The following is a 15,097-nucleotide window of genomic DNA, read 5'->3' on the forward strand; positions in this document are numbered from 1 at the left end:
ACCCTAGTTACCTATTAAACTGTAAATAATGTCAGTACCAACTTTGATTTTTCAGTATTTTTTTTAAATACTCTCACCCATCCCCAGTTCAAATTAAATGACCCCAAATACTCATTGTCAACTAACTGATGTCACACAATTTAAATTAAAAATACCCTGCGAGAGCAGCAAATCTGCAACAATATGAACTTAAAATAAAAGCGGATTATTAAAATAAAGTCTGTATAGAATTTTAACTACAAAATTATGAAGCAATTTGGTTTTACTTAGGATTTATCACTCTTACAAAGAACTGTTGGCCACCATAGTATTTAACTGCTGTTTTTCTGAAGAATATTTTTAGCATTGTAATTAGTGTAACAGAAGACAAAAGTGTTTGTACATATGAGTTTAAACAAATTTAAGACACTTTTCTGTAGGATCATCATCAAATGATGCTCTTTTCAATAATTTGTGTAAGCTTCTAAACCACATAAAGGATAATGCACATTACATTTTATTCACACTATAAAAAAAGCACAATATACAGGCCATATCCTTTAAAGTGCAACACAACAGAACATTTCTGCAACATTCAGGTTCTTCAATGACCCACAAAAGTAGGTATTTAATATTTAGGAACAAATCCTGTTCACAGGTGTATCAACACTGAATCAAAATTCTGAATGGTTATCAAGCTTGCCCTTGCTGTAAGTGCCACACTAAAAGCGATGCTTATGACCACTTAAAAGATATTATCTTATGTGTTTCCATATTACATAGCCTTCATGTCTCATGTCCAGAATGAAAGCTTTTATCCTTTAGTCAGTGAAGAGCATCTGCAGAGCCCTTTATTCAAGACAGTTCTTTGACTATGGTCAGGAAACATCTTTAAAGTATACTTAGTTTCACCATACAGGCTACTGCTTCAGGTGTTAAATCTACCAAGAAAAATATGGTAAACTGAACAGAGCAAGCATGTCTCTGAGTTGGCAGCGCATGCTTCGCTATGTTTGGCACTATCTACCAAATATATTGGTAACACACAGTATAAGCAAGTACCAATTTGCTTTTCACTTCATAAATATTTTTGGTTGGATGTTTTGTTAATTATAGTTGCAAATCTCATTTGTTCCTGAGATGAGCATGACAACATAAGTGAGCTCCCCCCAACAGGGGGACAGTCTTCTGCATTTCCAGCCTTGCTACCTGCCTGCTGAGCCAGATTTATAATCTCAATCCTCCCCAAGGCGCCACTTCTGAGACTCTTCTTGACGCACATCTGGCCTGATCTGGTTTCTCATTCCACCTAGAACATTTGAGGTTGCCTCTGTTGCAACAATGAAAGGTTTCACCACAGTTGGTGGAATTTGGCGGAGGACGCCTCCTACTGCTCCCGTTACTCCTCTGTTTTCATGCTCACGAGCAGCAGTCTCATAGATGGTTTGGGCTGTGTCCGTAATCCCCTTTGAGAAATGAACAGAAATTAGTTACACTGAAAAAGAAAAAGCAACCTCTCCTAACTTTAAAGGGAAAATTAAACTGCCCAGCATTTGTCATCTTTGTGACTTGTATTATAGCTGTAGTACAACTATACTGATATAAATACGATTTAGTTCTCCTCGTGAAGATTAAAATAACACTACAATGAACTTAAAGATGAAAATATTTCATGTAACTTCCGGTGGCATTTCTTGTGCCTAAAGGAAGAAGCTGTGTGGTACTGTGAGCTATTCAAAACGACAGAATTCACTGAAAGCTTGCCAGCTGAGGCCCAACTTCCTAGACATGGTATCAGGTGCAACTAATGGAAAGTACAAGCAGTACAGTAAAAGCAAGTTAGCACTCTAATTTTTGATACCTTGTCATGGTAAAAAGAGCCTTCACTTCTTGTAAATCCAGTATTATGCTTAAATTCTAACCACCTCAGAACTGACAGTAACAGGGCGTTGGAGGGGACGGGGATGACAACACACAACAGATGATCTGGGGTGGGAAATCAAGTTTACATGTCTCAGAACAACTGTAAACCCTCACAACTGCAGAGCACTGAAGTCCTATTCACACTTATCTGCCTAACATCTTCGTTATTTCTGCTTCTTTGATTTTTCCAGGCAACGTTTCTGTGGGTTTAAGATCACCATTGAAGACAGTCTTGTTCAAAATTTAAACCCCCTTCTTCATTTGGTCTTCTTAAACTAAACATCTGATATTTTATTTGCTGTCTTAGGAAATAATTCTGAAGTTTGGTTAAGCACGATTACTTTTGCACTCACCTCTTTTACTACACTGTAAGCTTTAGCTACACCTTCCCGTAGGTCTACTGGCTGATGAGCTAAACGATGGCGTGGGAATCGTTTGATCTTTTTTGCTTCAATAAAAGTAGGCCCTGGCGATACCATGTCATATGCAGTTTCTGCAGCTGCCTGAAGATTAGGAGTGAATACAAAAATACTTCAGAAGTCTTACAGTATTCTGATCACAATTAAACTACTAACAGAGTGACATAACTGAAAGAAAAGAATTCTAATTCCACAAATAATATTTGCTTACATCAGATTAAGGTTTTGTACAAGAACTTCTGGAATGGGTGCAGCTATAACTATACATTAAATTCCATAATAAACGCGGTAGGTTTTGGCAGGGTTTTTCCCCCCTCTGATTGCATTGCTTCAAGGGCACCCTCTAATCTGTACAAAATGCTAAATATAGAAACCAAAACATTTGATCAACAGTATGTTTTTCTTGCAAACACACAAGCATACACATAATTCAATTTATGTGGTTAATACCACTGTTTTATTACTATATATGTTCATGTTTAGGCATATATACAGTTCAGGGGCAGAAGTGTATTTTCATTATGTATTTTACATTAAGGAACGTAAATTTATTAATGGTTTAGTCCAAGATTACTTTAGGGTTAAATCCAAAAAAGCTTTAGACTTCATGTACATCAACACAATTAGTATTGTTCTGGATGCATTTTTATTGTTTGGTTTTGTGTTTCTGGGTTTTTTTTCTTAAATCAACGCTGATAAGCTAACATTTGAAAAAAAGAATCTAATACTAGAAAATACGCATGCACAAAACCCACTTCTTTCTTAGTATCAGTGATTTTTTAGTGCAGCTGAATATTTCTGTGTTAAACTAATATATTGACGACATTAAGAAACAGTAACAGCTTGGGTGCTCAGCAGTATTTTAATACAATTTTTAACTATTGTGATTGATGCCATAGCTCTCACCTCACAGACTGCTGCAAGCTTTGCTTAGTCTCCGCTTTCCTATATGAACAGCTGCTTTGTCTTTTTTCTTTTTTTTTTTCTTTTTTTTTTTTTTTTTTAAGACATGCTCCCAACCTTAAATATGTAGCATTAAGATATTAGCTTAATATAGAGCACTTACTGGCAACACTTCTCATTATATGTCTGACTCCAGAAGTAATACACTATACCTGTATAGTCTGAACCATTCTGTTAGTTAGCTCCAGTGCTGCCATTGCAGTGGAAGTACCAAAAGAAGCTGCTCCTCTTTGAAAGCCTCTTACAATACGGCCATCCTTTCGGTACTGCTCTATTGGTAACCACACCAAGTCTTTCAGACCTTGGACTGAAAAAGAAGACAGAACACCTTAGTTAGAAAGTTCTCCAAGATAAGCAGAATGCCTTGAGAGGAACTGTAAACAAGTGTCAACATTGCGGGGATTTTCTTGTCGTGGGGGGGTTTCTTGTTGGGTTTTGCTTTAAAAAAGCAAACAAATAAATGCCATATGTGTCTAAATAGAAATAAGAATGAACTTACCTAACTGCACTAGCGAATGCATAGGCCCTACTCCTCCCAAAATTCCTGGTAGCTGGTTTTTCTTTATATCATTAAGCCATTCACTGATGGCATAGGAGAACAATTTATCCACACCTAATAAACTAAAATAAATAAAGTTGTTATTATTATTTTTCTAACATACAATTCCTAATAAGACAAATGCATTATTCACTGAAGTAAACACAGATACCATTTAAACAAAAGTAAAGCTGTTCCCAAGTGTCATCTTTTGTTGCTGTTGGCTAACCCAAGTGTTTCATGCATATGTGCTTAATAAAACAGAAGTTCAAGACTGCATAATTACATCCAGTTCAATAGGGAGTAAACATACAACTAAAACTAAAGGAGTTTAGCACCAAGATTAGCACATATATGAAACACTGTCCTGAAAATAGACGTTTTCTTGAACACTATATATTTGACAAAAACTAAAATAGAGAAATATTTGTAAAGTTAAAGAGTGTCTTCGATTTTAGAAGTGCATCTTATCAGAGAATTTGCTTTTTGCTTGCTATGATCAGTTATTCACCATAGACTTGTTCAAATTGCAGTATCAACATTAATCCAATACAATAAACTCACCCATGTCTGTAACAAAGTCTCTTCAGCTTTAATTCTGAGCAGTTTAACTGAGCAAGCCCAATGAGAATCCCAGCTAGTGTCCCCTGTAAATGAAATATTTTGTTATCACGTGAGTTTAGTCCTTCTGGATAGTATGTAGGTGAGAAAATTTTAACATCTCATCTCATATTGCAGGTATTTCTGTCTAAACTGACACTCCCTCAGTCTCCACAATGCTACTTGTTGCAGTGCTATGAGTTGTCACATGAAAACTTGCAAAAGATGAATCTGGCTTAACTGCCTACTCTAAGAAAAACACGTGGATACAAAAGGGCTTCTTCAGAAGTATTAATACATTAAAAAAATTATGTAAACATAGGTTTGGCATTAGGCATGTTCCAGGCATTCTAAAGCTGCTATTTCATGTCTGCATTTCTTTGGCAGCAGTGCAAATTCAAGAAGTTGCTGCTTCTACTTGTTTGTGTTTTCTTACTGACTTGCCATGACAAGAGTAGAAACCAGATTTTTTGAGGTCTGCTCTGTAAACTCAGTATGATAACCAATACATATTTTTAGAAGAACTATGAACTTTTTTTTTTTTTAATCTGTATTAGATTCTGCCATTGCTACTGACACCCATACCTTATTATTAGACTGCAAGGGAAGTACACAAGGAGAAAAATGACAATACTTTATTCTGGCATTAATGAGGAAGAAAATAAAATGCACAAGTCCGGCATCAGATAGTGGTATCATCCTTTGAGGGGCATCACAACTGTATACAAAGATCTCCAGCCACTCAGCTGATTAATGGGACTTTCAAGTCTCATTCCGAGTTAATCATACCCAGAGGATCCAGCCTCTAGTTTTCAAATTAAGAGTGAAACACTGTGAAGCTTCACTGAAACTAAGGAGAAGAAAAAAAAGAAAAAAAAATTCTACAGTTCTCAAGATCACATCAATAACGAGCAGGGAGCATAAAAATATACCCTGACTCATGGTGGGGCAGGGGGGGGTGGGGGGGGTGGGGAGGAACAACACAATGGACAGACAACACCCTCGATTTTTTTGTTCTGGATCATCAACATTATACACAAACCTGATCCATTGATACATGTTTGCCATGGTAATCAAGCCGTATTGGAACTTCTGATGTAAAACGAAATTCTCTGGGATACATAAAGGAAATTTTATAGTGAGAAACATGAAAAAGGAAAGAAAATTATCTTTCAAAAAAAAACCCCCATGGTTTCCTATCCTCCTGGAATAGGATGCCATACCCTTTTCTATAAACCATAAATCCTCCAGTTACTGTGTTAGTACTTCAAAGTGTACAAAATACAGTGACAAATTTGGCTTTTCTTGGTTTATTAAGATCTAGTTGAGGTTAGCATTTATAGTAAATTTAACAGCCCTGCAAAAGTGCTACTAATCCTGCAGATGACATCTTCCCTCAGTTTTCACAGCATGAATTTCAGTTATTAAAAAAGAAGGGTATGGCTAATGATGGTTCTGTGCACACAATTTAGCCCTGCAGCTGGAACTTATTAAAAAATTCTGTTAGTGATGTATGTGATGAAATAGAACCACAGTCCTTCTCTCATAATTGGGCGCTGTGCTGCTTCCTAAAGCACAAATCTGTTAGAGGCACTTATGATCTGAATACACAAGACAAAACTTCTACATAACAATTTTTATAATCACTTCCCAATCAAGACTACATTAAGAGTTTCTCTTGTGATATTTTAATCTCATACCTCTCCCATGATACCCTTTTCCTTTATATACTCTCACCTCTGGTTATATTAGATCTAATTTACATTGTTAGACATAACAGTACAAACACTGGTGTTTTTATTCATTTGTAAAACATCTAATTACTGGTTCTGTAGAAGGCAGAGCTTTGATTTTTTTTCTTGTGCACAGCAGTGTGTAAAAGTTAATAAAGAAAATCCTGTTACCCTCCAGTGACAGAAAAAAAATCTCATTACCACAATCAGTCAAAAGACAAAAAAAAAACCCCAAACACCAAAAAAATGCACCTTGTCATAAGGTCAGAATGCTTTATCATTACACTTCCTTAAAACATTGAGCAGAACAGCTCTGTGTCACTGGAAATTCTGTAACAGAAGTTTACCTGAAAAATACTGGCTGATCACTGTACGATGTCACTTCTTGTGAGAAATGATGATCATCTCCATTAACCACGTCCATAGAATCAATGCTACCATTTTCATTTGCTTGTTTGTGTGATGAGAAAGAAATGACTGGACTTGGGTCCTTAAGGCTGCTGACATGCCTGGGCAAACTACACGTAACTTCAGCACCAGGAGACTTTTTAACTAAGATAAGAAGTCATACACAGTAAACTGACTCATATTTTCCACAGTGATTACAAAAAGATTGCATTTATACAATTATTGTGTCCTTAGTAAGCAATAATTCTTATTAATAGGAATTACTAGCCAGACAATATTTAGATTCTCTTCTCTTAGTAAGATCGTATCGTAGTTATCAATAGAAATTATTACAAGAAGCCTAAGTTGAGGTTTATGAATAAGCATAAATAATTCATCTAGTTTTACAGGCAGTATTGCAAAGTATTTCATTATCTATGCATTTCAGTGAGACATCTCAACAGAAATAGGGAAAGTGTAACTGCTAACAAACTCACAAATATAGTTAATAGAGGAAATTGCTTTTCAACATATACTGATTTTTTACATCAGATGGTGTAGTTGAAGTGCTGCTTTAACTGTACACATACATTGTACTGCTTATTTACAATCCTGAACTCTGTTCCTTTCTTTAGGGCTTACACAACTTCAAGCTATTAGACAGACATACTCCTTTATGCAGGTATAAAATAGAGGTAAATATTCTAGAGGTATTAAATAATTTGTTTTACCAGTAATAATTCCTAATATTATATACACAGTCCTCAATTTTTTCAGACGTTATAATTAAATATGATCTGATTTTGATGAAACCTTTCATACAGTGGAGATCCCAGGTGTTGAAGCTCTTTGATGGTATTTACAAAATACAATAACAAAATACCTAAAGTTTCCGTGTTCTAACAAATTAGTTACTGATGCTGCGGTTTGGTCACTAACATAAGTTTTTACACACACAGAATTCACATGTGAATTTATAGACACATACACACATTAAAGGAGAAAGAAGCAGCACTTTCATGTAAGATTTTTGAACAGTGTACCTTCAGGATCTGGAGTAACTAAGAGTTCTACTTCTGTAGAAAGGCTAGTGAAAAAATCCTTCAGGAAAAACAAGGCATCCTAATGTCAAAAATAAAATACAGTCAGGTTAAAAAAACAAAAAACAACAACAAAACCCCCACAAAACAAAACCAATTCTCAAAAAAATATTATCTACAATGCCAGCTCTTTATTTCTATACAGATAGGAATCAAAACACACTACTTCTTTTCAGCCTCTAACATGTGCAGAAGCCACACAGAATTCTAGGACAGAAACCAGGAAGATCCCCTTGGTTACTGCCCCCTGCTACATACAATATGATTTCATAATCTATCTAGCTCTGTCTTAAAATTCCAGGGTTGTTTTCATCATCTCTGCTCTCATTTTGGAGACTGTTCCAGAACTCAAGTGTTTTAATGGCTATACATTTTTCTCTGATTTCTAATAAAAAGCTATTCAAGTATAGTTTATATTAGTCTGCCAATGTCAGACAAATTATTCCACATCAGATCTCACCACTGCTTCATTATAAGTCATTAATCTCTCTGCTGCTAATGTCTTGTTAACATCTGAAAAGTTATTACATCCCATTTTCTTCTTTTGACAGATGCATCACACTGGTGTCTTGTTCATCCTTATCATTAATGACATCTGGACTATTTTTTTTTTCCTTTTTTTTTCCAACTGATAAGCAGACAACTTTAGTAGTAATAACAAGAAATTCTAACGTTACTGCATGCAGCCCTGTGCTTCCAAGAAAGCTGTAGTTAACCGTGCAGAAGATGTAAAGGTGAATTTTGTTTATGATACAAAAGAGAAAAGATTTAGGAAAGTAATCAAAAAGGAATGCATTTCCTCACTAGATGGCAGTATTTCTATGCTTTTTTCCTATATGAAATTATTACAACCTTCCTGTATGAAATTATTACAACCTATACAGTGTTCAATTTTTCTAACAGTAAAATGAAAACCTGGTCTCTAACGTGTACTGAGGGAACCAGAAGGTAGGTATGGAACTCCTCATTATGCTCTTGGGGGGAAAAAAACCCCACCATAACCAAAATCCACATCTCTCCGCAGATGACAAATTAAGCAAGAAATGCCTCAACAAAGAATAACTGCACTTTAAATTGGAATGCACAAACACGTGTAGCTTCCTTACTGGTGCAGAAAAAACACCCAACTTTTTCTTGAGTATATGAAAAATACTTCGCACAAAGGCTCGCTAAAGAAAGTAAAACAATTTCTCCCACTTCTGTTCTTCATGCCACTGCAGTTGATAGCAAGACCAAAGCCTTCAGAGTCTAGAGGTAGTCCCAAAGCATCAAGTGCCCTTGACTAAAATGCTGTGTACAGCTTCTAGATTAATGATTAACCTTTTTCAATTAAAAACACCAAAGTCACTTCATGAACAAAGCAAGATCATTCAAGAATATGCTTTTTACAAGCCATAATTCCAAAACATTTGAGATGATCAAAAATCTCAGGAGGTAAGCTGTTACTGAGTAAACAGCCAGGTCTGCAGATATTCTTAGTTTTTAGACTAAAAAAAGGCTAGTCTCTGTAAAGCTGGAGCAGAAGGCAATTTCTAACGTGCATATAAACAGAGTGGCACAGATCCAAAAGGTATGTGTGATTTTTCATAAATAAAAAAAGGTTTCAAACCAAGAAAACATCCCCATAAAATGTCTATAAGTATCTGGTAAAAAAGCCCAGTAGCATTAAATAAACCTAAAATTATTTTGTTTTCGCATTGGCACAACCAACCTGGTCAATATTGAGGCGAAGTGGCATTAGTGAAACACGTAAACAACATTCCTGCGGGGATCTGCCAGACTCTGGGCGGACATGTAATGCTTTAACTGTTAACTGAAAAAAAGCAGGATAAATAGAAGTAATAACATTCACAATTATTGCATCTCAGAACACGAGTTAGCAAAAACCTTTACTGCAAAACCTCTGTACTAATCTGACAATACTAGCTTTATAATTGGTAAGTAGAAAGAAAAAAAAAGCCTACTACGGATATTATAAAAAAGGAAAGTAAAATAGGAAACCCCCAAATTCGTAAATCCTTTATACAACCAGTAAAACTACAGTATATCATAAAACTACAAGTCTGCATGTGTAGTGAGAAGTGTAATCATACTCACACAAGCAGATGGTTGTTCAAAACAAAATGCAAAAGCTACCAAAGCAGTCCTGCACATCTACTTTTTTTAAAACGGCAGAATCTCAAAACCATTAATACCTGCCATACTAATATTCAAACTGATTTTTTAATTAGTTTTCATATCCACAAGGAGCAAAGCAAGTAGCTACAAACAAGTTATATTACTTCAGTGTTCCATGACCTCATATTCCTCCTTGTGCAAGATTAAAAAATGTATACAATCCCCACAATGACAGTTCAACCACTATAATTATAATGAATTAACATATTTCATAATGATACCATGTTTGAATGTGCTTTTCTGGGCATCTCCTTACTGCAGTAGAGATAGAGAAATTTATTCATCTGTGATGTAGCTAAACGATCTCTGATCTCCAGGTCTTGAACAACAAAAACCTGTCGCGACACTGGCTGCTCCAACAGACTAGATTCACCTCCTGAAGGGTATACCTCATGCTGGAATTTCACCTTGTAAACAGGGAAGAAAACCAGCATAATCAGCTTCAATGAAAAACAGTCTTTAACAATTGAATACTTTAATAAAACCAACCAACCAAAACAAAAAAAACACACCACCATACAAGAACTTTAAAACCTATCTACTACCTTAAAGGAATAATATTAGGATTTCAGAAAACTATTCAGATTTTTGCATATCTACCAGCAGAAATCTTCCAATTCCTAATTGTGTACATGTTCATATTTTAGGACACCAAATTTAAGCCAAAACAGAGCCAGTGTGAAACCAAACAAGGTTTGCTTTTCATTTTAATATCAGCTCTGCTTTTTCCTCTCAATCCTGACATCTCTCTTACATCATGTTGAAGACTGTACTAGGCAATCTTGCAGTTCTTGAATCCTGCACTTTTTATGCTTAGTAAAGTAAGGTTTCTTCCCTACTGACAGGCTTCTCAAGTAGCTTCTTCCAATCTCAGATTCTTTTTTCTTTACTCACTTCAGTCCATATAAATTCTGATCCATTACCTTCCTCAAATTCTAAAGTATTCTGAATTCTCTCCTTTTCCTCATCTCTTGATGGAGTCCTCATTTTCAAAGACTGTGGTTACCTACAAGTCATTCCCTGCCTCGATAACCCCCATAGCATCCGTGCCCGCAACGTAACGCGGCAGAGCACGCACGGCAAGGAGAGCAGTGCCCTCTACTGGCCAGATACTGAGAAACACTAAGTGCCCTGTACTCAAGGTACATGTGGTAACGAACATCTGAAGTGTTGAAAAGAAAAATGGGTGTTTATCATAAACACTGCTCAGAAAATTCACGTTTCCGACATCTTCTCCTTAATTTCTTGTTTAAATATTATTATTAGTCATTCAACCAAGTTACGGGTACAAGTAGGGAAAGACAGGCTTTATGCCTCAGCACTAACACCAACTCTAAATACCTGCAAATTGAGAGAAATCATTATTACACTTCTATAAAGACGTTTTCTACGTGGACTATTAAACGCTTCCTTTTTTCCTCTTTTTTATTGCAATGTTATTGTTTTTCCAGGAAAGGCTAAAATAAGTATCAAACATTTCTGGCAAGCTTGACAGAGCTTCTGAGCTTTAGAAACTATGTGGACTATAAAAGGCATTTGATTTTATGTAGTGCCTTTCATGTTTATGGAAAGGTTTGAAAAAACCTTAAAAGGTTTTGTTATCCATTTAACATGAAATCTGGTTAATTCCTTGCCAACATTCTTCACAGGGCCAGAATCAACCACCTAGTTTCTGTGTACACAGGCTCAAAAACCCAAAACATACTTATGCCTAGAAAGTGCTAAATACGTTGAGAGAAATACATGATATTATATCAGGATGTTATTTAATATCCAGTTATCATCAAGTGATACACTGAGCGTCTCAACTCATCTACATCCCTATTTTGCTAGAAAATTTAATTTCCTAATAGGTGTATCAATTAAGAGAACTGAAAACAGAAAAAAGTAACAGCAGTTGCAAAACATAGTTATAATAAACAAAAACTTAAGGAATATCATAATACACTTTATCTTTAGAAACATCTTTATTCAGCAAGTAAACAATACTATGCTAGAAGAACAAACATATTTTTTGTCAAACAAATTCTAAACTCGTCACCTTCAAAGTGACTGCTTAGATGTAGATACTAATGGAAGAAAACCTGCTGAATTCTAATGGAAAGCTGTTATCAAATACATGCAACATGCAAAGATAGTCACACACAGATAGTCATGGCTGAAGATGTTTCTGTCATTCACCTTGCTTAACTGTATTTCCATCAGAAAGTCTGGGTTTCTTCCTCTTCCCCCACATGCTGTACTCCGTCCATGCCTCGTTGGTGTATGAGAAGGCGAACTATGGGGACTTCTGGAGAAATAAGAAAAATATACTCTCACAGACTAAACTTAAAGCTATCTCATTGTTAATCTAACACTAAAAGCATATATGTTTCACCATATATAAATTATTAGCATTTTAATGTTTACAAAAGAAAAACATACTAGAAAATACAAAAAAAAAATATACTGGAAGCTGTATTACTGTTAACCAAGTATTTTCTTTTTGTTGTTCAAGGAATGCATACTTAGGCAAAATGCTAGGTGTATGCTTCCCACCAAATTATCGTTCATAAAACATTTCCTTAATTTTGACTCTTTATCTTATATGACATCCTAAAAACCAGACTCCAGCTACCATAAGACAGTCTCTTATACTCCTTTAGCCTTAATCTCTTCAGGAACATTTAACTTATAATACAACCCTTAAAACCAAGCCCATCCCGCCATCCCCAAAAAAACCACCAGAACCAAACACAGCTTGTCTAAATTAAAACACAGGAAAAAACACAATCTGGTGTGCAGAGCTAAACTGAGTAAGAAGGTTCCACACGATCTTTAAAAGTTCCTTCCAACCCGTAACATTCTATGATATATTTCCTGTAACACAGAGCGAAGAAGCAAGTGACAGAGACTTGAGATTGCATAGCAAGATTACTTAATTTTCCTTTGATTTGAGGTTATTTTTAAATGTTCTAATCTACACAGTTACATACAACACTTACACAAACACTTACACAAAACTTTTTGCTGGAGATGGTGGTGGTGCAGTCCCAAAATCCCTTCCACCATAAAGGTGCCAAATAAGAGAAATTTCCTTTACAACGTAGCGTACCAGTGGAACAGGAAAATGAAGGGGAGCTTTGCTTGTATCTGTTTTTTTTATAGGTTGGCTGAAATGATTTTCTTTTATGATAATTGCATCATCAACCATTTTTTTTATTACTGGCTCTTCTTCTTTTTCCTAATTAAAAAAAAAAAATATATCCCATTGAGAGGGTGAAATCTGCTTTCTTTCTTTATGGACATTTTTGTTTAATTCTTTCTTATGGAAGGAAAAGAAACTATAAAAAAAGCTTATACAACAAAGGCTTGGTTTAGGAATGATTCTTAATCAAGTAACTTAAAGGCACAAGCATGTAAGAATAAACTAGAAGCTGAGAAGTACTTAAAAAAAAAAAAAAACGAACAAAACAAACCTCAAACCGTAAACAAAATAAAGAAGTGAAAACAAACAAAAAGCATTGGAAAAGCCTAAGCTACCATATTAGCCCTTTTGGAAACAAACAAGCTCAAAAATAACTGGAAAAATACAGCTTCTAATCAGGGATTCAGAACTAGTTCTGTTGATTAAGTAGAATACAACCAGAGATACTATGAAAAATATGAACACAAGCTGTCTTCAGCAAGTTCAGCAGTTTCCCAAATCTTTTAATGCAGTAGACAGACAATGATGTAAAGGCACACACACGAGCTTTTTTTTTTTTTGAGGTTTTGCAAGGAATATAGGCCTATAAAAGCATTGAAAGCTTAGACTATGAGAGAAATTAATAAATAATTAGAAGATGTGCAAAGCTGCTATTTTGCTAAATACTGTATTTTCCTTAAAAATTTTTTTTGACTATGCCATTAATGTAAGTCAAAATGGCAATGATAAAACATGACTAAAATGTAGAGAAACTACCAATACAGTTTACTGTAATATTCAGATCCAAAAACATACTGCTGAGATACAGAAAAATCATACATATTTGAAAATATTTGCAATCCTTCCTAACAGTAACTACACGTGCAGTTCAACAGAAAGATTATTTTCCTATTGCTCTGCTCACTGATAAAAATACCACAAAAGCATATGAAGTGTAATTTGTCCAGATTCTACATAGGCTTTCCTCTAATTCAGTTTATATATGGATTTTTTAGTAACACTGAAATCTTCTTACAGCAACAGCAACTTTGGGTGCAAAAAGAATGCAGAAGTCATCACTTTCTGCAGGAACATCTCCCATGGCCTCATTTATCAGGTGATGAGTGAATGAAGCATAAGTGGGACTTGGATCTTGTGAGACGTTTCCACTTTCGTCTGGAAACAGGAAGAGATCTGAGCAAGATGGCTCCTGAGTTTGAGATCTGTCATCCAGAACTCCTGGGAGTTGAAGGAGGGTGGAGAAAAAACACATTTCAGTGGAACAATCTTTACAAAATATGACAATATGAACAAAATGGCCTAACGGTTAACTAAAATTTGTTACTTCAATTACATCAAGGGAATTTGTTTACTACATCTTGAATCAATTCCTCCCACAAATAAATTTTTGAAAAATTTTAACTTGTCTACCGTAAACTGCAAGTGATTACAACAATCACAACTAGTTACTAGTAGACATGAACTGACACAATACAGAAAAGCTATTTGTAAAAAGCCCATGGATTAAAATAAAAAAAAAAAAAAAAAAAAGAAGAAACACTCACCTTTTTGTGTCCAAGTTTCTTATTCTGGTAGTAAGACCACAGAATCAATAGCTTTCAGTACTACACTGACTGCTCACCTTCCAACATCAAAAAGAGGGCCAGATATCATGGAAATAGTGAAATGCTCTACTTGCAGTAAAAAATCCTTAGCCAATTTAAAACCGGGATTTAACTCTAGCCATGATGCAGAAGCCATAGTCCTGTGATAAAAATCAGTTATCTTGCTCTATCTGCTAACTGAAAGATTTCCTCACAGCTGAAGTTCTTTCTGTGACTCAGAACTCTACCATCCTTCTGGACTGCTTTCATACATGGAACAGAGGTGTCCGATTCCTCCATACTGCAGCATGCCATACAAAACTTACACCCATGCTAACTTACACTCCTTGAGAATCTGGGGTTTTGATTAAGTCCCACAAAGATTCCTTCCTTGCCGTTTTCAGTATCTCAGTAATATGTATTTGGCTCAAATGTTAAATTACTTTTACATTACTGTTAATACAAGCAAAATTTGTTTGATACTTTGAAGACTTCAGACAAAGGTAC

The 15,097-nt window shown here is 35.3% G+C and overlaps 1 protein-coding gene across 3 annotated transcripts in view; it reads right to left on the reverse strand.

The window, feature by feature from the left end:
• Nucleotides 1-244: 244 nt before the first annotated feature.
• ATG2B (autophagy related 2B) overlaps nt 245-15,097 on the reverse strand; it is a 44,996-nt gene continuing 30,143 nt past the window's right edge. For 2 of the 3 annotated variants that reach the window (XM_056345473.1, XM_056345471.1), the window contains exons 30-42: nt 14,023-14,225; nt 12,817-13,043; nt 12,002-12,110; nt 10,042-10,227; nt 9,354-9,455; nt 7,586-7,664; nt 6,503-6,707; nt 5,465-5,534; nt 4,387-4,469; nt 3,784-3,905; nt 3,437-3,591; nt 2,256-2,405; nt 245-1,445 (exon numbers count right to left, since the gene is read on the reverse strand). In XM_056345473.1, the coding sequence (XP_056201448.1) occupies nt 1,215-1,445; nt 2,256-2,405; nt 3,437-3,591; nt 3,784-3,905; nt 4,387-4,469; nt 5,465-5,534; nt 6,503-6,707; nt 7,586-7,664; nt 9,354-9,455; nt 10,042-10,227; nt 12,002-12,110; nt 12,817-13,043; nt 14,023-14,225 (1,922 nt within the window). In that variant the 3' untranslated portion in view covers nt 245-1,214. The remainder of the gene's footprint in view (nt 1,446-2,255; nt 2,406-3,436; nt 3,592-3,783; nt 3,906-4,386; nt 4,470-5,464; nt 5,535-6,502; nt 6,708-7,585; nt 7,665-9,353; nt 9,456-10,041; nt 10,228-12,001; nt 12,111-12,816; nt 13,044-14,022; nt 14,226-15,097) is intronic. The other variant, XM_056345472.1, reaches the window with a different exon arrangement.

This window comes from Falco biarmicus, chromosome 7 (assembly GCF_023638135.1).
Source record: "Falco biarmicus isolate bFalBia1 chromosome 7, bFalBia1.pri, whole genome shotgun sequence".
NCBI classification, from domain to species: Eukaryota; Metazoa; Chordata; class Aves; order Falconiformes; family Falconidae; genus Falco; species Falco biarmicus.